The sequence below is a fragment of the Danio rerio genome, chromosome 17 (genome assembly GCF_049306965.1).
Source record: "Danio rerio strain Tuebingen ecotype United States chromosome 17, GRCz12tu, whole genome shotgun sequence".
Classification (NCBI taxonomy): Eukaryota; Metazoa; Chordata; class Actinopteri; order Cypriniformes; family Danionidae; genus Danio; species Danio rerio.
Genome location: NC_133192.1, coordinates 8,006,872 through 8,033,446, shown reverse-complemented (window position 1 = coordinate 8,033,446; position 26,575 = coordinate 8,006,872). Strand labels below are relative to the sequence as shown.

Below are 26,575 nucleotides of genomic sequence, written 5' to 3'. Positions count from 1 at the left end.
TAATGTAAATAATATCATTAATAATAATAACAACAATAATAATAATAATAATAATAAAGATAATAATAATAATGATGATAATAATATCAATAATTATAATTATAATAATATCAATAAAAATATTAATAAAGATGATGATAACAATAATAATAATAAGGTTGGTGAAATTCTGTAGATAAGGTATATTAAAAATTTTGTGATGAAGGCAACACTGATATCAATAATAGTGAAGATAATAACAGTAATTAGTAGTATAGTATACAAAGTACAGTATAATGAGTACAATGTTCACATTTATAAAGTAACACACCTGCATGTAATGTTCAATGGGTGAGACGTCCCACATGACCAAGGGATGTAATCCATGAATTGCAAGGAAAGATCTCCATGGATATAATTTTTGGGCCTGAAACCACAAACGGAATTGAAGCAAAATTCACTGGAATCCAGTTATGATTTGGCAGACATAAAGCTGAAGTCAGAATTATTAGCCCACCTGAATTAATCACCCCTTTTTATTTTTCTCCAATTGCTGTTTACCGGAGAGAAGATTTCTTCAACACATTTCTAAACATAATAATAACTGATTTTTAATAACCAATTTATTTTATCTTTGCCATGATGACAGCACATAATATTTGACTAGATATTTTTCAAGACACTTCTTTACACCTTAAAGTGACATTTAAAGGCTTAACTAGGTTAATTAGGTTAACTAGGCATGTTGGAGTAATTAGGCAAGTTATTGTATAATGATAGTTTGTTCTGTAGACTATCAGAAAATATATATAGCTTAAAGGGGCTAATAATATTGACCTTAATATGGTTTTTAAAAATTAAAAACTGCTTTTATTCTAGCAAAAAATATAATAATAATAAGACTTTCTCCAGGAGAAGAAAAAATATTATTAGACATAATGTGAAAATGTCCTTGCTCTGCTAAACATCATTTGGGGAATATTTGAAAAAGAAAAAAAAAATCTAAGGGGGCTAATAATTCTGACTTCAACTGTACATTAATGGTGCAGATAGAAAAATAGGAAAGATATGGGGACTAAAATGAACTTATAAATAAGCTTGTACAATAATTTCATTAGGTAGATCAATCTGAATGTTTCTCACCTGAGAACTGGCTGCTTCTAGAGGCTGAGGAACGGAGAGGAGATTGGCTCCTCCCACTATCATGTCACTCATGATAGGGAGGGCGTGGCTCATGTTTTCAGTCATGCTCTGATAGGCAGACAGGTTTCCAGAGGAGAGGAACGCATCCCTTGTGGAGAGACAAAAACTGTAAGACACTCTTGTCAAAAAATAAATAAATAAATAAATGAAAAATAAATAAATACATTTAATAAAAATTTAATTAAATAAAATGTGGTGTGTTCGTATTTAATATTAAACAACATTATTTTTTCCTTAAAAAATAAGAACACATAAAATAAAATAGCTTACAAAGGACAATATTCATATTATATTGTAGATTTATATTCAATATTCAACAGTATTTATGTTTACCCTAAAGACTAAGAACACATTATTAATATTTTTAAATAATATTAACAATTATTTGATATTAATATTTGTATTCATATATTAAGTAGTTATAATAATAATAATAATAATAATAATAATAATAATAATAATAATAAAGAATATTAATAAAAACTTATATTTAATATTTAACAATCGTTTTTTAGCTTACAAATATAACAAAAGACAATATTTATATTCTATTAAAGTTATATATTTAATATTCAACAGTATGAATTTTACCATAAAAAAGGAACACATGTAATATTATATTAATATTCATAAGAATAACAACCATAATAAAAGATGCAAGTTAAAGGAAAATTTGGATTTTTTTTACCAAATAAAAACACTGCTAAATATTTACAAAATAATAAATAAATAAAATTAAACAAAAATAAATAAACAAACGGATTAATGAATGAATAAAAAAAAAGCAACCAGCATTAATAACTAGATTATATATCTAATCTGGTCTTTTCAAAGACGTTCCCCTCTGCCTCCTCTCAAACTTGATTACATTATTAACATCAACACTAATGCTGTGAGTTAAATCTGTGGTTAACCAGCACCTGATCATGTATCTGACTGCGGTATCAAAGCGCAGGAAAAGCACGTCTCTGTGTAACTGCAGGAGTCGCCCGACACTCTCTGAACTGCTGGACTCACAGAGAGACTCAATCTGTCGCTGGACGTCCCACAGCTCAGCCCCTTCAGGCAAACAGCACAGCATTACCAAACACTGTACAGTACATTCACGCAAAATACACACAAATACATCGTACATACACACAAAATGTTAAAAACACTGCATTACAACCTTTTTACTACACCCCATGGTGATTTACATGAATTCTCTATTAAACAATAAACACTTCATATTCTACCATAGGTTTATATTCAGGATTCAACAGTAATTATTTTAACCTAAAAATAAGAACACGTATATTATTATTATTATTATTATTATTATTATTATTATTATTATTATTATTATCATTCTTGTTGTTTGTAATTACTGTTTGTTGATTTGTTTCAGTTGTTTTGAATGGAATTTTCCCCAAACCAAGTGTATAACTCATAATTAAAATGCAGTCGTATGTGGAAGAGGAAAATAGCTTGTGTTGTACATAGATGATCACGTACCGATGCTCTCTAAACCTCCCCAGTCTGCCGTGAGCTTCTGAGTGCTGCTGCGACTGCACAAAGAGTCGGAATTCCCCAATCGTGCAAAGCTCACCAGGTAATAAACAATATCATGAAGAGCTGACATGATCTGCAGAGAGTTTTGAAGAGCCTGCTGACGCTCCTGCAGCAAGAGCAAACAATATATGATTTAATACATTCAATAAAAGACTCCAGATCAGCAGATGAGTCAAACAAATAAGGTAAGACTGAAGGTGAATAGTGTATAAGCAAACAAACCAGTGCTGTTTCAAGAGTTCACACTTAGCTGATGATTGATTATAAGCAAGTTTGGCATGCTGTCCCGGGAGAGAGCCCTGAGCTTGAAGGTTCTTGAGCCCTGGGCTCCCTCCCGTTTAAAGGAAGAGAGGGGAGCCTTGAGCTCAGGTAGATCTCGACAACTCCCCCTTGATAAGAGCTGATGACTAAAAATTGAATGCTATTAAAATATATGCTGCATTATGAGATTACCTGTATAGCAAATTTAGATTGATCAATTTACTTGTTGTGCATGTTTTTGGAATGTGGGAGGAAACCGGAGGACCCGGGGAAAACCCACGCAAGCACGGGAAGAACATGCAAACTACACACAGAAACGACCACCGGCCTGTTAAAGGACTAGAACCGGTGACGTTCTTGCTGTGAGGTGACAGTGCTAGTCACTGGGCCACCGTGCTGCCCTATGGAGGGAAAGGTGAAAAGGTAGGGGTGGAAGGGGGGATTCTTCAAATCGAAGATGACTGTAGCGAAGAAACCCTGGCTCTTTATAGTGGGTTAGGAATGGCCTGATTGGTGGATCATGCATGCTAATGCAGAACCAGCCGTGTTCAATCTTAATCACATGCTCCTCTCGAAATTAGTTTATGAATAAACTTCACTAAAAGATTAATCATGATTAATTACATTCAAAATAAAGACTTTTATTTGCATAATAGGGCTGCATGATGGCGCAGTGGGTATCATGTTTGTCTCACAGCAAGAAAGTCGCTGGTTCGAGCATTGGCTGGCTCAGTTGGCGTTTCTGTGTTGAGTTTGCTTGTTCACCCTGTGTTCACGTGGGTTTCCTCCGGGTGCTCCGGTTTCCCCCACAAGTCCAAAGACATGTGACATTCGGTAAGCGAAATTGTCCATAGTGTATGTGTGTGTATGGATGTTTCCCAGTGATGGGTTGCAGCAGGAAGGGCATCCGCTGTGTAAAACATACGCTGGATAAATTGGCAGTCCATTCCACTGTGGCGACCCCAAATTAATAAAGGCACTGAGCCAAAATAAAAACGAATGAGGTAATTTGCATAATATATACAGTCAAGCCCAAAATTACTCATACCCCTGGCAAATTTTGACTTTAATTTGCTGCTTAAATATGAGTAGCAAGATTTTTTTGACTGGAAATGACAAGGGCTTCTCCAAAAAGACAGTAAGATGATTTACACGAGGCATTATTGTGGGGAAAAACAAACAAATAAATAAACAAATAAAATATATATAGATATTTAGTTGTATTTCCTCTTTGCAATCTGGGGCCTGGGCCCGGTTTTTCAAAGGTTTATTGATCTTGATTCAGTAATCCTTTTTTTGCGATCCATGATCACGTAATCTAGCTTACTTTTTGAGCCAGTTTTTCAAAGCAACATTGGAACGGGTCAATCTGATCTGGATAGGAATTTTTCTGTATCACTAAATCTAGCAAACCAGTGCTCAAACAGAATAGGAAATCCCAATATAGAACTATAGATATGTAAAGAGCAACAAGTAGAATAGCCAGTGTGGGGTCAGTATAACTTTATTTTTATTTGAAATGAAAACACACACATTTAAAAAAAAAAAAAAAAAAAACCCACCCCATCCTCTTCCAGCTGTCCGCTCTTCTGAGAACTACAGCACAAACACTGTACTGTGCAAAACACTGCACTGTACACAAACACTGTACAGCTGCGCTGATGGTCGTGGGGAGTGGAGAACATGAGTCTGATTCCAGCGACGCTCCAGGGACTGACGAGTCTTCGCTGAGGCCATCTTCCAGCCTAAACCACGACGAATGAAGTTCTGCACAAGACTTTTGGCCAGCGGAGAAATTCAAATGGTCGTGCCCAACTGAGTCTGGTTCTCTCAAGGTTTTTTTTCTTCACTCCCATCAGGTGAAGTTTTTTTTCCCTCTCCGCTGTCGCCACTGCCTCGCATGGTTCAGGATTGGTAGAGCTACGCATCGATGAACTGGCTCTTCAGTGTTTGAACTCTCAGTAATGATTAAATCACACTGAACTGAGCTAAACTGAACTGAACTGAACTTAAACACTAAAACCTGAACCACACTGTTCCAGTTACTGAACCACACTGTTCCAGTTACTATGACCATTTATGTGAAGCTGCTTTGACACAATCTACATTGTAAAAGCGCTATACAAATAAAGCTGAATTGAATTGTACAAGTTTCAAATATAGATGTATTGAATAAAAAAAAGACAATGTCAAAACCTCCACAATAATTTCAGACTTCCTCATCTGATGTGGAGAGACCAGCTTGTCTGAGCATAGCCTTTAGGAGGCGGATCTCAAGTCTGGCCTTGGTTTGCTGCAGTTTGGTCAGAGTCAGTTGTTTCTCTGCCAGACGAAGCTGTGCTTCTGCCCTTTCAGTCTCTTTTTGCAATTAATGAAAGTGATTTCAAAAATCAGTGATTGTTTATTCTGTAATCATTGCATGCATCACTAATAAATATTCTAAAAAGAAAAATATTTCTATTGTGATGAATATATATATATATATATATATATATATATATATATATATATATATATATATATATATATATCAATTAATGACAGATTAAAATGTATTGTTTTTGGTCAATTTTGACAGCTGTTTGAGGGATTATTTTATGAGGCCAAACTCTTTTTACTTTGCTGTAGGCCTATACTGAAAGGCTGAAAACGTTAAAGCCTACCTAATCACTATAGCCTGACGGATGGACAAATAAAATTAAAAACCTTATGAATAAATATCTTCTAAGTTACTGCATAATCCAAATATAGTATTATTTGATACTTTTTTAAAGTTTTCATTACATTTTGGGCATGAAATCCACGCTGAATCCACCCTTCTGATGGGATCAGTTTAATCCAGATTTTTTGGGTCAAAGTGATCCAGATCATACAAAAAAGGTCGGAAAAACCCAAACTAAATGTTTGATCCTGATCAAAATCAAGATTGGAATACGTGATCTAATCCGATTATGTAATCCATTTTTTTCTTTTGAAAACCCATTTTCAAGATTTGATCCAATCCCTTATCCAAAATCCTAGTGGATTACTTTTGAAAAACCGGGCCCTGGAGATCACAATATTACTATGGTATGAATACAGCACTACAAAAAAAAAAAGAGATCAGCAAGTCATTTACCTGTTTAATAATGATTTGTTCAGCTGTAGTTTAAAATTATGCTGAGTCTTTTCTCCTCTAAGGGTTTATCTTGTGAATGACAATCGTCATCTTGTGAATGAACATCGTCAACCGGCTTTGCTCAAAGACAGGCTAATGGCCGTCGATGCGCTGTCTCTCAGAAATGATAAATATCTTAAAATAGGCTTTATCTTTTTAAATAAACTGCAAATTTGCAATCTAAACAACGACATTCTTGACTAAAAAAAGCTTCAAAAGTACATTATGTTGTCCAACAGCAGCAATATAAGTCATACTGTAGAGTGTCCTCTGTTTGTTGCTGTATGTGGGAGGATTGATACACAAGGGTGAAGGGTGAAGGGTGAAGAGGCTGGACGAGTGCTGTTACTAGCAGAATATTGCACAACTATCAGCCAATCAGATTTAAGAACCAGACAGAACTGTTGTATAAATATAAATAAATACACACATACACAAGAAAATCCAGATTCATATTTATAAATTAAATATTTTTATATAATACAAATGATATATAAATAAAAGCACATTTATATCTTTTTTGTTTTGTATTTATTTGTATTATGTTTTGTTTACAGTATGTATACGCAATATTTATACAGACTGTACACACACTTATTATGTAAATACAAACTTTTATTTTGAATGTGATTAAACGCAATTAATCGTTTGACAGCAAATAATAAAACAATTTTACTCATGTTTATCAGCATATTTCCACAGCTGATTGATTATATTAGGAATTGCAAACATTTTTGCATTTTAAGTTTTATAAGATGCAAGTTCTGAAAATGCTAATTAAGTATTTATAAATGGCAAAGATTTATTTGAGATTAATTACATCCAAAATAAATGTTTGTTTTGATTCAAGACATGCCTTTCTATTAGGATATCCGAGTCATTTAAACTTGCTTTATCCTTTATATGTTTCAGGTTTTTATGTATTTTATGTAGTTTTATTTCTTTGGTCTTATTTGACAAATACACTACCTGACAAAAGTCGTGTTGCCTATCCAAGTTTTAGGAACAACAAATAATAACTTAACTTCTAGTTCTTATATGAAAGGCAAAGGCCTCTAGATTACGCTTATTTGACCAAAATAAAACATGATCATGCCTTGATTTTTAATTATTTAATTAGGAAAGTAAGCTCTGACTTCCCTGAGACAAATGTCTAGTCACTTAACAGAAATAATGTCCAGTATAGAATATAAAGTCATGCTGCAGTGGAAACAGAATGAATATTGTGTCTGACTCCATCATGAGCTTGGAGGACTGCATCCATACGTCTCTGCAATGACTCAAATCACTCATTAATAAAGTCATCTGAAATGGCAAAGAAAGTGTTCTTGCAGGACTCCCAGAGTTCATCAAGATTCTTTGGATTCATCTTTAATGCCCCTATCTTCATCTTACCCCAGACATGCTCAATAATGTTCATGTCTACTGAATGGGCTGGCCAATCCTGGAGCACCTTGACCTTCTTTGCTTTCAGGAACTTTAATGTGGAGGCTGAAGTATGAGAAGGAGCACTATCCTGCTGGAGAATTTGCCCTCTCCTGTGGTTTATAATGTAATGGGCAGCGCAAATGTCTTGATATCTCAGGCTGTTGATGTTGCCATCCACTCTGCAGATTTCTCTCGCCCCTATACTGATTGCTTCACCAAACTTGACTTATTTCTATGAAAATCTTAGGTCCATGCAGGTTCCAGTAGGTCTGCAGTATTTGTGATGATTGGGATGCACTTTAGCAAATAATTCATGGGAAACCTTCTGCCACTTTTCCAAATGATCATCTAGAAGTCAAGTTATTATTTATTGCTCTTAAAACTGGATTGACAACAAGACTTTTGTCAGGTAGTTAGCAGTTTGTGCACAGCACAATAGTCAATGACTGATGTTGCATTGTGCTATATAAAGTAAATTAAAGCAAAGCTAAGTAAATAAAGAAAAGTAAAGTAAGGGAGGAGAAATGCATCATGCAGCATTTGAGACATGAAATCACAATGCAAAAGCAGTTTAAATGTTCTGTATTTAATTTTCTTCAGGATATTTTGCTTTGTGTTCAACAGGAGATAAAAATTAATAAAAATGTATAACCATTTGAGTGAGTAAATTGTGAGGAAGTTTATAACATTTGATGAATATTTGCATATTTTATGCAAGGTATTGTACCTGTGCATGTATCGGTAACATTTGAAATGCTGCTTTGCTAAACCGAATGCTTAGGAGTATTTTTAAAAGGGCCTGGGGGGAAAAAAAGTGTTCATTTTAGCCAAAGATGAGTTTCTGACCTTCTCCTTTAGAGTCCTGAACATGAGCAGTACTTCTGTATAATGAGGGATGAACCACAGATTCAGCAGACTCTTTCCATCGGCTGATAACAGTCTTCTGGGACAAGGCTGAAAAGTCCTGAATGACCAAAAGTTGATAAGAGTTGATTTAAAAAGGCAGTTACATTCTGGAAAGTGTGTTTTTTATGTATGAATGAATGCATATACAGTATTTATGCAGAAATGTCATTTTTGTAATGCCTCTAATTTGATATTATACATTTATGCATTTTGTTTATCACAGATAACATTTTTTTAAATAGTTTTAGCATTAAACAATGTGAACCATTGGATCAACTGAATTTGGTTATAAGTACATTACAATAAGTTGACTTTTTCGAGTGTAACAAAAGAAATGTTTTAAGTTGATCCATAGGTTTACTTTGTACAGTAATAGCCTTTCAATTTAACATAACTACAAAACGTAACCTGCCTATCTCTATAAATCATTTTGCCTTCAGAAGTGTCTTAATCCTTGGTGGCGTTGATTCAACAAGGTACTGGAAATATTCCTTAGAGAATTTGGTTCAGGATGACATGATAACATCACACAGTTGCTGCACATCCATGATGTGAATCTCCCGTTCCACCACATCCCAAAGGTGCTCTATTAGATTGGGATCTGGTGGCTGTGGAGGCCATTTGAGTACAGTGAACTCATTGTCATGTTCAAGAAACCAGTCTGAGATATTTGGTGCTTCATGACATGGTGCGTTATTTTCAACCCAGGCTCATTGTGGAAACGTAGTCCCGCGGACGTTTCTGGAGACCGCGGAATACGTCCCGGCGGGTACGTACGGCTGCAGTTTTTGTTTTTGCGAATCCGCGAGAGGCCGCTGTTGTGTGATTTTTCTCATCTTGAACGTCTCTCGCGAGTGCGGTTCGCGCCCGCACTGTTCTCGCGTCAACCCGCCAGAGGCCGCTGTCCGACTGACCGGATGATTGACTGCACGACGCCAACCAATTTTACCGATTGACCCGCCCGCCCGCTCGCTTCCCTAAACCCGAGCAACAGTTTACAAAAGCCGTTCAAAAAAAGAAAAGCCCTGATTTTTTTTTTCTACCGCGTTTTCGGATTTCACCGCGTTCTCACCCTGTTATGAAACTCGTTCACTTAATTTTTGGGATTCTGTTTTTGTCTTACCTGTTTGCTGGAACCAATCTTCCCCGGACTCCAAACCGATTGACGTGGTCGACTCCTCTCTGCATCTCGAGCCTGCCGACGTTACACGGTGAGCTGAGTGGACAAACGGGTTGCAGCGGGAAAGCCCTCCACAAGGAGGTAAGCGGTCAGCCGGCAAGCGCGAAAGGGAACAGCGTCACACCGCCCCGCAGCGTTCGCTTGAAAAAAATAAATGCAGCCGTACGTACCTCCCGGGACGTATTCCGCTGTCTCCAGAAACGTCCACGGGACGACGTTTTCAGAATGAGCTTGGGTTGGTTATTTTGCTGGAAGTAGCTCTCAGAAGATGGATACACTGTGGTCATAAAAGGATAGACATGGTCAACATCAACAGCAACAATACTCAGGTAGGCTTTGTGCCAAAGTGTGCCAAGAAAATATCCCCCAAACCATTACACCACCACCACCAGCCTGAACTGCTAATACAAGGCAGGATGGATCCATGTTTTTATGTTGTTGACGCCAAATTCTGACCCTACCATCCGAATGTCACGGCAGAAATCGAGACTCATCAGACCAGGCAATGTTTCTCCAATTTTCTATTGTCCAATTTTGGTGAGCCTGTGTAAATTGTAGCCTCAGTTTCCTGTTCTTAGTTGACAGGAGTGGCACCTGGTGAGGTCTGCTGCTGCTGTAGCCCATCTGCCTCAAGGTTGGATGTGTTGTGCGTTCAGAGATGCTCTTCTGTAGGCCTCGGTTGTAACGAGTGGTTATTTGAGTTACTGTTGCCTTTCTATCAACTGGAACCAGTCTGGCCATTCTCCTCTGAACTCTGGTACCAATAAGGCATTTACGTCCACAAAACTGCCACTCGCTGGATATTTCCTCTTTTACGGACCATTCTCTGTTAACCCTAGAGATGGGTGAGCGTGAAAATCCGAGTAGATCAGCAGTTTCTGAAATACTCAAACCAGCCTGTTTGCACCAACAACCATGCCCCGTTCAAAGTCACTTAAATCACCTTTCTTCCGCATTCTGATGCTCGGTTTGACCTGCAGCAGATCATCCTGACCATGTCTACATGCCTAAATGCTGTGGGTTACTGCCATGCGATTGGCTGATTAGAAATTTGGGATAACGAGCAGTTGGACAAGTGTACCTAATAAAGTGGCCAGTGTGTGTGTGTATCATTAGTAATAATTGAAAGACTTTAACTATATGTTACATCATTGTTTTTGCTTATTTTTTTATTTATTTTTTTACAAATATTGCATTATTTAAGAATCAAATTATTTAACATGCTCTTGGCATATCAAATTTTTCTTCAATATCACCTAATTTCCCTCCACATGTTCACCTGGGATCAGGACTTGGTCTGCCCTCGGCCTGCAGGTCTGCTCGGGGGTCTTCAGGTTTGCCCATTATGAAGTGCTGGTCTCTGATGTGTGGCACCTCACGCAGCAGTGACAAGAGACTGAAGGTTAGAGAGATCAGCTGCCCTCGAACAAAACACTCACATACACGCTCATTAAACCTGCAAGACACAAAGTAATGCAGTACATAAAGTAATGCAATACAATGTTGAGTTACTCCCTAAACTAGTACATAGTTACTTTTATGATAAGTAATGCGTTACGTTACTTTGAGTTACTTTCGTGTTACTTTCCTTACCTTTTGGGCTTGGGGCCCTATCATATACCCGTCACAAAAAGGAGCAAGATGTGTTTGGCGTGATTTGTTGCTATTTTCAGACCAGCACAACTGTAAATTTTCAAGTTTTGCACCACATTGTTTAAATGGCAAATCCATTTGTGCCACTTTGTGGATAATTTTCTCTTAAACGAGCACAAACAGTTACTAAAGTAGTCGAATGCTTCATTATAGATCTGTGCAGTCTTAAAGTGACACCTCTGTTATCAAACAAAACACAATGAGAGATTCATTTGCTGCTTTCACTAAATAACTATCCGCTTGTTAAGTGGTGACGTGTTTGTGACGTTTGTAATACTGTTTCCGTGTCCAAGCCGCCATTCACTTGAGTAGAGAAATCATTCGTTTATGATCACTTTTATTCCTATCACACATTAAAGTTAATTTTACATAAAGTCATAGTGTACACAACAATCTCTGGGCTTGCTGCATAACAAATACCAAAAATTTCACAATTTATAAAACAATGAATCACTTTCTGGCCATCGGATATTAGGCATGGACATATATATTGCGATCATGACTTTCGAAAGTATTAAATCGCTTTGTAAACGTTTATTATTACCATTTTATGAATCTCCCCATTCAGTTGAATAGAGCGCTTGGACCCGGAAGCCGCTCCGCGTGACGTCACACTTAACAAGCGGATAGCAAATACAATAAAGTGAGGTAGATTTTATAGCTTTATTTTCTGTACAGGCCATTGATTTTAATGGGCTAAACCTATTTTATTTTATTGTCAATATTTTCTAATGTTTGTTATGTATTGTATCATTTGAAGCTATTTGCTTTCCCATTTCTTTTACATCCCAACGTAGATGGGTATGGCATAATAACATGGTTGCTAATCAATAAATAGCTATAGTGCTATTTGTTAGTTTTAACATCAGCTAATGTTATGGAAGAGCATAGATAGTTATGGAAAATAACAAGCAAATGTGTAAAGATTAGATCTATTCAGCAAAAACGTTAATTGCATTGGCATATTTATCTGACGTTTTCCTAGCTTATAGTAGTCGATCAAAAAGCTATTTGGTTTCTTATGACTATTTGTACACTAGCAGTGGAATTTATTGCGATGTGACAGGGCGTCACCAGAAATCTTGCCTAGGGCGCAAAACTGGTTAGGACCGGGCCTGTATAGACCTTTTTCTTGGAACGCAAAATTACCCATTATGCTTTGCGTGTATGCGCAAGGAGAATGCGAAGAACTTCCGGTCGGCAGCTGATGCGTGTAAACAGTCACATTTGGACAGCTTTTAAACGATAGTTTTAATCTATTTTACCTGCTTTTATCCTCTTTGAACTAATTCTGTTGTCCATCAGCAGCATCTCCTGGACTGATCATTTAAAGAAATGCGATTCAATATGATGGAAAACAGCTGCTGTGAGGCGTTTTCCCCTCGTTGTCAGACGGCATCTTCTGCAGTTTAAATGAAGCCTCGTCATCGCTAAAGTCAACATTTTCTCTTTATTTCAAATATATAACCAGCCCAAACAAATGTAGTTCACCAAAATGTTTGACACACACACATGGCCTGTACTGTGCCACTGACACACTGATTTAATAACTGTGACAAAGTGAAAATATAGGCTAGTGTCATTTCGAAATGACAGAAAAACACAAACCGTGGTAAAAACAACACACGAAATAAAACACAAACGGCTCGCGATTAGAATGAACAGCAAATCAGCCAGCAGAGGATCAATAACAGACTTTTATTGCTCATTTTTGTAAATTGCACGACTTTCATACCTGTTAAATTTCATGCTGGTTTGCTCTCTCTCTCTCGCTCTCTGTGTGTGTGTGTGTGTGTGTGTGTGTGTGTGTGTGTGTGTGTGTGTGTGTGTGTGTGTGTGTGTGTGTGTGTGTGTGTGTGTGTGTGTGTGTGTGTGTTAAAGAGCCGCTGAGCTAACAGCTAACAGGCCGGGTACACCCACTGTATTTCTGACGGCAGACACGTGAACTAGGAGAACGTTTTTCTCGTATTTCTGACGCGCTTGAACCACATGTGACAGATTATAACGGCTTTAACAGACACATTTCTAAGTTGTGTGTCACAAAAACACTCTGTTATCCATTAAAAACGTCATTGAAACCCATTTTTTGGAGCGCAAATTACCAGTTGTACACGCTGTAAACGGAAGTTTTTAGCATTCTACCGGAAGACGCTGGTCGCTATGGCGCCCTCCATGCAGCAGCCATGAAAAAGGTCTATAGCCCTGCAGCGCACCTGTGACAGAAATCCACGATCAGCTTCCTCTTGATTCTGCACACGTCTTCCTATAAAAAAGAAAAATTGACTTAATACTGAGGTAGATATGTCTGCATATTGAGTAAATTAAGTCCGTACATACAGAGTTCATCTTCAGCGAGCCCATCTGCTCTTTCTTCTTTATAAACGTATTCAGCATTTCATCTCGGAGAGACACTTTCTCCAGCTGAATGGACACAAAAGCTCCCGCAAACCTGAATTACAACACACTTTTCTCAGTTAAAAGGGAAGTATTATGCTAGAATCACTTTTATAAGAGGTTTAAAAAGCAGTCTGTAAATATAACCAGCTAATAATGGTAAAAACTGATTATTTTAATTTTTATAATAAGACTTAATAAAAACAGAGACAATTTGATTGACATTCTCTCTTTGTACGTATCATCAGAGAGCGTAAGCCCATTAGTGACCATCTCTCCCTCATTAGCATAGGATGTCAGTCTTGTTTTTGAATCAGCCACAATGCTGACACAAAGGTATTTGTAGCTCCTCCCTCTTTTGAAAAGAGCACAATCTCATTTAAATTTAAAGCGACAGTCACCAAAATGACACAATTAGGACCGAAGCCTAAAAGGGTCAGTTTCAATAAGTTATATAACATTTTCCGTTTGGTATTTTGAGCTGAAACTTCATATACATCCCTCTAGGCACATCAGAGATTAATTTACATCTTGTAAAAAGAGGCATAATAGGTCCCCTTTAAAACATGTCTTAATGTCTATTAGGCTGCATTTACACTGCAGATCTTGATGGTCAATTCCGATTTTGTGACTGCATCCGATTTATTTGATGACCTGCTTACATCATTTTTTAAAGGTGACTTGTATCCTATCGTCTACATTTACGCAGCACACGGCAAAGGCGCAATGACCAGGAAAAAAAAAAGAGCGGGCGCTGACTAACAGCTGATAATTAAAGAGCGCTCTTTTCTCTATTCCTGTATGTCTTTTCTTCGCAGCTTTTGACAAGCTGTTTCACTATAGTTTATGACAGAAAGGCTCTTATTTTTTTTATCTTCTTTTGATAAATAGGCTTTTTTAAACCTTTAGGCATCTTAATGTAATGTCCATGGCGTGATTTATGCACGTGATGTATGCACTAGTTTTATATTGGTTACGTGGCGGACCTTGCGTTCTCTCGCTCTCATTAACATGCTTAAATACTTGTGCTACATAACAATATAAAAGCTGTTTAAGTCCTCGTGTATGAGATTTAACATTTGGGACTCTCCTGAAGTCTGTTCTGAAAGTAAAGTGTCAGACTTGACGTCATTCGCTACGGTTTTTAAATGACGCGCGACTCGCATTGACAGGTGAAAATCCGATCTACTTGCTTACACTGCAGACAGGAGAACACAGATCTGATTCATTTCAGATAAATTTCCACAAACAGTATGAACGAGGCCTAAATCTGATTTGGGTAAATCAGAATCCATGTGATTTGTTCCTGCTTAAACGTACATGGGCCACATCCAATCTCTGCCACATGGAAGAAAATAATAGGAATTGAGTCACTTCAACAGTAAACGCAGCCTTAAGGCCCGTGCACACAGAGATGTTTTTTGCTCGTGTTTTCCGTCAATGTTTAACGCCTCGTGACTATATAAAGGATGTCAATGTGATTGTGCACAACAATGCGCAAAATGGCAAGCGCAAAAGCATCATTTAAAAAAAAAAAAAGCCTCAAGGCTCCTACACACCGAGACACTATTTGTTTGCGTTTATCGTCAGCGTTTTACGAGACGTTTTTCTGTATTCAAACCTAAGCGATGTTAGATGGCGCTAAACAATTAAGCTTCTGACACCCGCTTATAACACAGAAGAAGAGGAGGGGAAGTTCACACGCTTGTTAAAGTTACTGGTGACTCGAACAAGCATGGATGGTTCAAGCAGCAGCTCCAGCTCTAGCGATGAAGAAATGATTATTGTTTACCAGTGCAATAAGCAGCTACACGTTCATATCGCCTCTGTGCATCTTCTTCGATGTGCGCTCACATTGACAGTTTTGCGCTTGAGCGCTTCCAAGTGCTGTTTACTGTAACACATTGACGCCCTTTATTTAGTCACGAGGCGTTAAATGTCGACGAAAAACGCAAGCAAAAAACGTTACGATGTGCGCAGGTCTTCATGCTTGTTTTTTATTTTTTTATTTGACGTGCCGCGTTAAAACCTTCTCCGCCAATCAGGTTGGCACTTTTGTTCACATGCACAGAGCTGCTGAAGTCACAGTTAACAGCATTTGGAGGCGATCAAGTGCAAAACTGTCAATGTGAGCGCACATTAAAGAAGATGCTCAGAGGCGATATAAACGTGGAGCTGCTTATTGCTCTTGTGAACAATAATCATTTCTTCATCGCTAGAGCTGGAGCTGCTACTTGAACCATCTATCCTTGTTCGAGTCACCAGTAACTTTAACAACAAGCATGTGAACTTCCTCTCCTCCTCTTCTTTTGTGTTACAAGCGGGTGTCGGTAGCTTAAAGTTGTGTAGCGCCATCTAACGTCAAAGAGGGATTTTGCGTAGTCTTCTGCTTGACGCCAGTGAATATCGCTTGGGTTTGAATGCGGAAACACGTCTTGTAAAATGTTGACGATAAACACAAATGAAAAGCATCCCGGTGTGTAGGAGCCTTTAGAAACAGATAATGGGACAAATGTTTGGAACAAATAATTAAGATTATTCTTACTCTATTTAAATGTAAATAATAATTTTTTATGAATTAAATATAGTTAAAACTATTAATAGTTACAATTTCCTACAACATAAATATATGCATTTGTGCCATTTTTTAAAACAACTTTTGATAAGGATAAAGAAATCCTGTATTATCATTTAAAGGGACAGTAATTTGTTTTGTTTAATCAAAACAAGTTTATAATGATATTAGAGATACAATTATTGATTAATATACCTTAAATTCAATAATTGTTCAATATAAATTAATTAATAATACATCCCTCTCAGTGGTGTCTTTGTTTTGAGCATATAAAACAGCTTTCAAGTAAAATTACACAAATCCATTTATATTTTGTCTTTCGTATCATTCATTTTCTTAATGCCCAATACACTTGAGGTGAAATAGGATTGGGATCGGTTTTATGCAGACCTGTTTTTATCATCTACAGCTCGTCTCCTGGTTGTAGATGAAGCAGATTCTTCATGTTGCAGTTTTAGGTCTGAATCTGAAGACTGATCCAGTTTCTCTGTCCTAAAGCACACTGAGGCCTGTTTCAGTGCTCCAATCAGAGCGTTTCTCTGAACCACCTGACACATCAGAACCACCCGCAGGTTCTCCACACTGGCCTCATTCATCAGCTGAAGAGACACAAGCAGGTAATAAAAGAAAGCATGTGCATAACGAAAACACCACCCTGATCCATACTTACAGAAACCTAATTATTTTTATAATTACACTTCTAATCTATATAAATTCCAATAATCATAACTGCTTTGTTCTTCATGAAATTCCTCACAATATATGGCATTTTGTGGCCTTTTTAAAAAGATGGAGAAATATTAATCACTTGTAGGGATGCTACAATTAAAAATAAAAATAAAAAAACACAAAAGAAGTTATTTCGAAGAATGTTGGAAAGCACACAGTTGTTGGTCCCCTTTTGACTGAAATGGTATTTTTAGTCACTTACTATGAAAGTCAGTGAGGACCATGCATTTTTTTGGTTTCCAACATTCTTCAGAATATTTTCTTTTGGTTTTAGCAGAAAAAAGAAACTCATGCAAGTTTAGAAACAAAATTTTGCTTTGTTTTGTTTGAAACATCATCAGATTTTCTTCCCAGACACAGACCTGTGTTGTCAATCATTGTGTAATTACCTGTAAAACTGCTTCTTTCGATCGAAAGCTGAATTTGCAGATATGATTTTCATCAAGTTCCTGAACAGCAAGAGGAAGACTGTTTGGGATAAACCTAGAAAAAAAGAAAGAAGCCAAAATCAACAAGAATGTATTTTCCAACTGTTCAAGAAAACTTAAAGGTCCTGTGAAGTGCTTTGAAAAAAATTGTATTCGATGTTTGAGTGATTGAGCTCAAGTACCTCAAATGAACAGCTTTTGATTATGCTACCTCATTTTGGTATAGTAGCTGCTCACAGAATATGAAGGAAAAATAGCAAAAGGCACAAAATAAATTAGTACGAATAATTAAAAAATATTTCCTAGAGCACATTTACACAAAGTTTTTAAAGAATTAGGTATGTTAACAGTAAAAGCGTGAAAAGTGTAAAAGTGAACGGCTCCTAAATCTTGTTAAATACTCATCCTGGACTTGAAAACAACTACTGATTACAGCATTGAGGCTGCAAAACACCTACTGTAGTTGGTTGGTTTTAAAGGTTCCATGAAATTAAGATAAAGTTTTTTTGTAGACATTAGTATCAGTATGTTAGTTTTAAGGATCTCTATAAGCTAGTGTGCTCCTAAAGCAGTGACAAAATTCGCATTTAGAAGACATAAACTGATATAAACCAAGGCATCTTCAAGCGAAGTCATTTCACTTGGCGGCCATCTTTGAAACGCCAAAGTGTGCTTGGGCAGTCTGTTTAAATGGGGATTCATCAAATTCTCCAAAACTACTTGCCAAGCTTATGATTACATTTCATATTGTGAATAACTAATGAAATTAAACAACTGTCTTTTTAGTTTCATTCCTAAATATTCCTATCACACAAAATCTGCAGAAACTCACTTCTGGTAGGAGCTCCTCTCCCAGAGAATTGTCATTCCATAGCGATCACTGATTGGCTCCTGTAGAAGGCGGGGTTTATTCACCATATAGCGACCACTGATTGGCTCCTGTACTAAAAGGCGAGGCTTCATTCGCCATATTGACAGTTACACTTTTCCCCATTCAAAACTATACGAGTGACATGTCTTGTGTATTATATAGTCTTTGTATGAACATAACATTTCTCAATAAATCTTGACCAATCAAATGCTCTCTAGTATCTGACATGCTCCGCCCCCTTCAAGATGCTTCTTATTTGCCTGTTATTTCACGTGCTTGAGCTCAACCACTCTCACTAGCAGAGCTGTGATAACAACAAAACGCAACTGGCTGTTTTTTTTTAAAAGGGGAGGAGCTACTATACCATACTATCGATAACATCAAACATCAAATATAAAATGCACATTTCAAAAAACATCACGGGGCCGTACATACTCATCTTGGACTTCAAATCAAGCATTGATTACAGCATTGTGGCTGCAAAATATACCTAGTTTGTGGGTTTTAAAGCATGCAAGTAGAGTCTGAAACCCAGTGTTTCACCTGTCAGCCTCCTGTCTGTTGTCCTGGAGGGCCGTGAGGAACACTGGAAGCTGTTTTGGAGTCTCTTTCCTCACTGCAAACTCAAACTGAACCAGACGCATGTATAGATGAACTTCATCAAAACCTATCACTCTGGACAGTGATTTATATAATCTAGAATAACAGAAGGAACAAGACATCCAGTCTAGCTATAGTCACATTATTTACATGCTGTTTAGCTACCAACATGCTCAAGAAACAACAATTGAGCGATTTCATGAAACAGTGCATTTAAATATGATGAACTGATTCTTGGGTGGCACGGTGGCTCAGTGGTTGGCACGGTTGCCTTACAGCAAGAAGGTCGCTGGTTTGAGTCCTGAGTGGGTCAGTTGGCATTTCTGTGTGAAGTTTGCATGTTCTCCCTGTGTTGGTCCCTGTGTAGCTGGGACTCGAACCAGCAACCTTCTTACTGTGCGGTGACAGTGCTAACCACTGAGCCACCTCTATATTTTATATTCTAAATTCTACATTGCTCAGCAGTCAGATACTCAACTGGGACAGATGTTCAGTCTCTGCCGCTGATTCAAAGATGCGATGCCGGAGCGTGACGAGCTCTAATAATGTGCAGAACGTCTCCAACATGAACATCTGTCTGTCTTTGCCTTGTTTTCTCTCCTGTTCATCTGCACATCTCACAATGTACAGTCCCAGATCTCTGACCAGAGCAGGATCCTCGATGAACACATCTAAGAACAACTGAAGCAACACACAACGTCAAAAAATAACTTATTACCTTATTAAGCTTATTTTACCACACTACAGTGTTGAAAATATCCATAAACTAGCAGTTTTCCGTATTGTGTGATTCATGTTTTTATTTCTCCCTGTTTATTTATGGTTTTGAATTGCATTATGGTATCTTGATCTCTTTCTTTCAACAACTTTTAGCCTTGAAAAGATCGAAGAAGTACTTTTATGAACATTTTTAATAGTTTAAAGGGTAACACTTTAGAATAACTATCCGTTATAATGAGTTAATAGACCATTAACAAACTTAGGTAACAAGTTATAAATGACTTGTTAAATAAAAGTTAATAGTTTGTTAATTATTTACTACTGTGCCTTATAGATGGCTAATAGATAACTTACAAGCTTTTAGTTAACAAGTTGTAAAAGACTTCTTAACTGTATTTTAATGATTTATAACTATACCTAATAAATTAGTAATAGATCATGAACAAGCAGTTAGTAAATAACTTAATAAAGACTTGTTAAGTATCAGTTAATAGTGTATATATGTTATTGGAGCGTTATTCTAGTTGCAGCTGTTTTTCATTTATTAACTGTTAGTGTTTGGGCACACGCTGATTTTCACAGAGGCAAAACAAACACAGACGCAGGGGAGAAAGACAGTGACTGTGTTTGTATGGACATCAGTAATCAAATTATTTGACAAATTATTATTTGTCGACTTTAACTGCAGTTTGGCACTTTCACTTTCATTTAGGAACATTTCATGCATGCCCCCTGTGACAAATGAGATTTTGGATGAGAGGAACTGCTGGAAGAGTGTAGTTTTAAAAGTGCTCCGACACTCCCACCTAAACAGAGATGGACACACCCACTTTCCCGACTTTTTCAAACTAGAGGTGTGAAAACACTGCTAAGACAGGGGGGTTTCTTGGCCCTTTAAATGCAAATGAGCTGCTGCTGCTTTACAGCTTGTGCTTCAGATACTATAATAAAAGCAAACAAAAAGTGTGCATGGGTTTTAAAGACTTACATACATTTCTCTGAATGCACAGACGTGAAGCATGAGCACAGAAAGACATACTAATTGAGTAAGTATTAAATTATGTTTTTGTTGACATCTACTGTCAAATACAAACAAGTAACGTATGCACAAAGAGAAACTGAATTTGTAATAATACACAGTTGTACCCCTATTACATTTAAAGAAAAAATGAGTTTTAGTTTTATATTCTGACTAAAATTACTAGCTTAACTACTAATTAATTCATAACAACTAATTAATATCATATTCATAACAACTAACAACTAATAAAAAAAAAAAAAAGGCACATACGTCTCTTTGGATCTGAGGACTGTAGGTTACACCCGGAGAAGTGAGTGTGTGCCAGTGATGCAGTGCTGTTTTCAGGAGCTTTTGCTCAAGTTTGACTCTCTGAGATGGTGCTTTCGCTCTGTGCAGCTCAAATAGTTCAGTACAGGCTCGTTCCAGACCCTCATACAGCTGACAGGCCAAACCTAATGAAGGATGAATCTCCAAAAAATACACACTCTTCAAGGCAGGCCTGCAATGATAGTACAAAGAGACCCTGTTAAATTTGTTTTTCATTTTGTGTTTCATGTCAATATTGCATTTATTATTTAAATACAGCAAAAACAGGAATATTGTGAAATTGTATGTCAAACTAAAGGGCGACTATGATGCAAAATCCACTTTTGGATGCTGTTTGGACTGAACTGTGTGTTGGTATAGTGTGTCCACAGTCATATTGGAGTGATCAGGGCCGAAGCAAGCTGAATTGCCGCTCTAGGCAAAGAACGGTCCCGCGGCCCTTAACCCTAAAGTGAAACGTGGATATAACTGAGGGCGCAGGCGGTGAGGGTAGTTTCGGGGATGCCACTCTCTCTATTCTGCCGCCCCAGACACGGATATAACCGAGGGTGCGGGTGGTGAGAGTAGTTCAGGGACGCCGCTCTCTCTATTCTGCTGCCCCAGACGTGGATATAACTGAGGGCGCGGGCGGTGAGGGTAGTGTCGCGGACACCGCTCTCTCTATTCTGCAGCCCCAGACGTGGATATAACTGAGGGCGCGGGCGGTGAGGGTAGTGTCGCGGACACCGCTCTCTCTATTCTGCCGCCCCAGACGTGGATATAACTGAGGGCGCGGGTGGTGAGGGTAGTGTCGCGGACACCGCTGTCTATTCTGCCGCCCCAGACGTGGATATAACCGAGTGCGCGGGTGGTGAGGGTAGTGTCGCGGACGCCGCTCTCTCTATTCTGCCGCCCCAGACGCGGATATAACTGGGGGCGCGGGTGGTGAGGGTAGTTTTGGGGACGCCGCTCTCTCTATTCTGCCGCCCCAGATGCGGATATAACTGAGGGCGCGGGTGGTGAGGGTAGTTTTGGGGACGCCGCTCTCTCTATTCTGCCGCCCCAGATGCGGATATAACTGAGGGCGCGGGTGGTGAGGGTAGTTTTGGGGACGCCGCTCTCTCTATTCTGCCGCCCCAGACGCGGATATAACTGAGGGCGCGGGTGGCGAGGGTAGTTTCGGGGACGTCGCCCTCTCTATTTTGCCGCCCTAGGTGGCGAACAACTTCGATGAATACACATATAGAGAAACACTTTCGCATGTGCTTGGGCAGTCTTTTTGAATGGGGACACATCAAATTCCTCTAAACTACTTGCCAAGCTTATGATTACATTTCATATTATGAATAACCAATGAAATTAAGCAACAACTGTCTATTTAGTTTCATTCCTAAATATTCCTATCACACAAAATCTGCCGAAAACTCACGTCTGGTAGGAGCCCCTCTCCCAGAGAATTGTAATTGCATAGCGATCACTAATTGGCTCCTGTACTAGAAGGCGGTATTTATTCACCATACAGCGATCACTGATTGGCTCCTGTACTAAAAGGCAGGGCTTCATTCGCCATATTGACAGTTACACTTTTCCCCATTCAAAACTATACGGGTGACATGTCACTCCCGGCCCTTGGAGTGATATAAACACAACAAGTCTCTTTTTAAAGTTTCCACACGTTAAAATAGGATTCAAATCCAAATCCTAAATAGTCAAATCAAATTTGAGGCTGACTGCAACATGATGTGGGAGTGTGGTTTCCCCATCCACCGAATTAATTGACAGGTGCATATTAACATATGTAACATAAAGTCCGAAGGTAAAATTCCATTGTAAACTCTAAAAGGGTCTACGAGAAAAGACTATTGATGTATGGGACTTTGTCAGAGCTCGACGGGAACTTCATCAGTACACAGTTCATGGATCAGTTTCTTACTCTATTTCACAAGTGTAAGTGCGATTAAAATTGTCGCCTCCTTGTGCTCTCTAGCTTGCAAATTATGCATTTAATTATGTTTAGTGACTTGTTAACGCCTGTACTGTATCTGGGTAACTACTATATTTTTTCTATTCTTTATATTCTCATATTATTTTATATACTATATATTTTATATTCAGTTTTGGGTGAACCTCATAGGCTAATCCTTTATGAAAACTAAGAGGGCACAAATTCTTTCAGAGGGAGCAATGAATTTCTGGTTCGCATGTAAAAGGGGCCGTGTGAAAGCAAATAATACCAAATATTTAAATACCACCAATAACACCAAACAAATCAACCTTATATTTGGTCGGGAGCAAAGCAAGTGAACGGTCTTTTCTGGTGTGATTTCTGCACACCCTTAGGCTTACCTGCTTCCTCCGATTGACACCAAGTGTTTAGGGATGTAGTTTGGAGGCAGGCCATATTCACTGGGAGAACCTTTCTGTCCATCTCTCCATATTCTCTGCAGATACTGCCTCTGCTCGTCAATCTAACATTCACAAAACATCAGAGAATAATATAATGTGGCAGCCCATTTTGGGTTGGGGTTGAACATGATTTAAGAGTTACCTGATTGTTCAGCACTAGTTTGATGAGCTGCTGGTGGCTTTGGAGACAGACAATTGAGTCTCTGTATGATTGAACAAAATATCCAGCGGTAAAATCCATCTGTGGTCGTCTGTGCATGATGTCTGTGATGACCTGAGCCAGTCTGAACTGCTCTTCTGGGTCTGTGACGTGCTGATATGCCTCTAGATAACAGTTCAAGAGCTGCAAACACAAGCAACAATAATCTTTCATTCATTTTCTTGTCGGCTTAGTCCCTTGATTAATCTAGGGTCGCCACAGCGGAATAAACCACCAACTTATCCAGCACGTTTTTACGCAGCAGATGCCCTTCCAGTCGCAACCCATCTCTGGGAAACATCCACACACACTCATACACTACAGACAATTTAGCCTACCCAATTCACCTGTACCACATGTCTTTGTATAGAGGGGGAAACCGGAGCACCCGGAGGAAACCCACTCCAACACGGTCGAGAACATACAAACTCCACAAAGAAAAATGCCAACTGGCCCAGCTGGGACTCGAACCAGCGACCTTCTTGCTGTGAGGCGACAGTGCTAACCACTGAGCCGCCATGCCGCTTTGTTTTAATTCGTAACAAATTATTCATTCAATTATTCATTTTCTTTTCAGCTTAGTCCCTTTATTAATCCGGGGTCGCCACAGCGGAATGAACCGCCAACTTATCTAGGATATCTTTTACGCAGCGGATGCCCTTCCAGCTGCAACCCATCTCTGGGAAACATCCATACAGACTCATTCACACTAATACACTATGGACAATTTAACCTACCCAATCCACCTGCACCACATGTCTTTGGACTGTTGGGGAAACCGGAGCACCCAGAAGAATCCCACGCAAACGCAGGGAGAACATGCAAACTCCACACAGAAACGCCAATTGACCCAGCCGTGGCTCAAACCAGCGACCTTCTTGCTGTGAGGCAACAGTGCTAGCCACTGAGCCACCACACCTCGCTTATATTTTCTATTTTCTAATGTAAGTTGTTCTTTTTATCAATGAAACCTGAAAAAAAACAGTTAAAACAAAAGTATTTAGCTGCTGATTTGCTATTAATCATTGATGATGATGATGATGATGATGATGATGATAATAATACTAATAATCATAGCCTGCTTCACAAATACAGTGCTCTAGGCGCAATAATGCGCAAGACGTGTTTGGTGCAATTTGTTGCTATTTTCAAACCAGCGCAACAGTTTTGCTTTACGTTGTTTAAAGTGGCATTTGTGCGCATTGGTGGACTCATGGGCATGCTGGTCTAAAATACAGGTGAAATAAGGCACATCGTTGGCACATTGCTATTTTGAGGAACTAAAATAGACTGCGCCATTGACCATCTAAAAGCTGCACTGAAGTCCAGCGCAGAGCGTGTTAGTTATGTACGTAAACCTTTACACATTGATTAATACACACAGGATGTACAGCCATACACAAATGTCTTTGATATGAAAACAATAAACGATTAATAGCTGAAAGCTGATTCGACCTGCTTTGACTGAACTCTTGGAATTTCTAGTTTATTTGATCCTAAAGATCTGAGTGATCTGTTAGGTTTGTATTCAGTGAGCTTATCTGTAATGTATTTAGGTCCTAGGCCATTTAGTGATTTATAGACCAGTAATAATACTTAAAACTCTATTCTGAATGTAACTGGCAGCCAGTGTAGAGACCTGAGGACAGGTGTGATGTGCTCTGATTTCCTGGTTCTGGTCAGAATCCTGGCCGCAGCGTTCTGGATGAGCTGCAACTGTCTGACTGTCTTTTTGGGAAGGCCCGTGAGGAGGGCGTTACAGTAATCCACCCTGCTGCTGATAAAAGCATAAACAAGTTTCTCTAAGTCTTCACTGGACACAAAGCATCTGATTCTTGTAATGTTTTTGAGATGGTAGTATGCTGATTTACAGACTGCTTTGACATGACTGTTGAAACTCAGATCTGACTCCAGAGTCACACCAAGATTCTTGACCTTATTTTTTGTTGTTTGACCTTTAGAGCCAAGGTACACATTTACCTTGAAAACCTCATCTCTGTTCTCAAACGCAATGACTTCAGTTCAGACTCTTTGTTTAACTGAGGAAAGTTTTGGCACATCCAGCTGTTAATTTTCATCATGCACTGGCAGAGGGTGTCAATGGGGCTGTAGTCAGTTAGGCTAAATAGATCCAAGTGTCATTAGCTGTGTTAGGAGATTTGGTTCTTTCTCATTATTTGGCTCACACGGAGCATATGAAGGTTGAACAGGAGAGGTGCCAGAATCGAGCCTTGTGGGACTCCACATGTCATGGGTGTCCACCTCGACCTACGGTTACCTATACTGACATAGTTACCACTCCTTTTAAGGTAAGATCTGAACCATTTGAGGACCGTCCCAGACAGGCCAAGCCAGTTTTCCAGCCTATCCGGAAGTATGCTGTGATCGACAGTGTCAAATGCGGCACTGAGATCGAGCAGTACTAGTACTGTTATTTTACCTGAATCTGTATTTAGGCGTATATCATTGATTATCTTTATAAGAGCGCTCTCTGTACTGTGATGTGCTCTGAAACCAGATTGAAAATTGTCTAAACACCCCTTGAACTTTAAAAACTTGTTAATCTGGTTAAAAACAACTTTTACAGTGATTTTGTCAATGAAAGGGAGATTTAAGATTGGTCTGTAATTGCTCAATAGGGTGTTATCCAGGTTGCTCTTCTTCAAGAGGGGTTTAACAACTGCAGTTTTAAGTGAGGTTGGAAAAATCCCTGATAGAAGTGAAGCATTTACCACTTTTAGAAGATCCATTTCTAAACAGGTAAACACCGTTTCGAAGAATGATGTGGGGAGCGTGTCAAGACTGCAGGTTGATGCTCTCATAGCTTGCACAGTCTCTTCTAAGATTTTACCGTTAATTGCCATGAAATCAGACATAATGTCTGATTTCTTAAGTTGTGGTTGAGCTTGTCTGACGTCGACACAACTTGGCTGATTGGATGAGCTGATTGCCTTTCTGATATTATTGATCTTATCAGTAAAGAAATGAGCAAAGTTTCTTATTGTCAG

The 26,575-nt window shown here is 38.5% G+C and overlaps 1 protein-coding gene across 1 annotated transcript in view; it reads right to left on the bottom strand.

Annotated features, from left to right (window-relative positions):
• Positions 1-26,575, bottom strand: part of si:ch73-242m19.1 — a 110,537-nt gene that overhangs the window by 37,291 nt on the left and 46,671 nt on the right. Inside the window, exons 16-30 of the mRNA XM_073928126.1 lie at positions 23,511-23,711; positions 23,309-23,430; positions 20,927-21,155; positions 19,394-19,596; positions 18,859-19,011; positions 17,406-17,499; positions 16,678-16,886; positions 13,656-13,767; positions 13,532-13,581; positions 10,945-11,121; positions 8,426-8,543; positions 2,677-2,839; positions 2,103-2,241; positions 1,123-1,270; positions 311-406 (exon numbers count right to left, since the gene is read on the bottom strand). Coding sequence (XP_073784227.1) covers positions 311-406; positions 1,123-1,270; positions 2,103-2,241; positions 2,677-2,839; positions 8,426-8,543; positions 10,945-11,121; positions 13,532-13,581; positions 13,656-13,767; positions 16,678-16,886; positions 17,406-17,499; positions 18,859-19,011; positions 19,394-19,596; positions 20,927-21,155; positions 23,309-23,430; positions 23,511-23,711 — 2,214 coding nt within the window. The remainder of the gene's footprint in view (positions 1-310; positions 407-1,122; positions 1,271-2,102; positions 2,242-2,676; positions 2,840-8,425; positions 8,544-10,944; positions 11,122-13,531; positions 13,582-13,655; positions 13,768-16,677; positions 16,887-17,405; positions 17,500-18,858; positions 19,012-19,393; positions 19,597-20,926; positions 21,156-23,308; positions 23,431-23,510; positions 23,712-26,575) is intronic.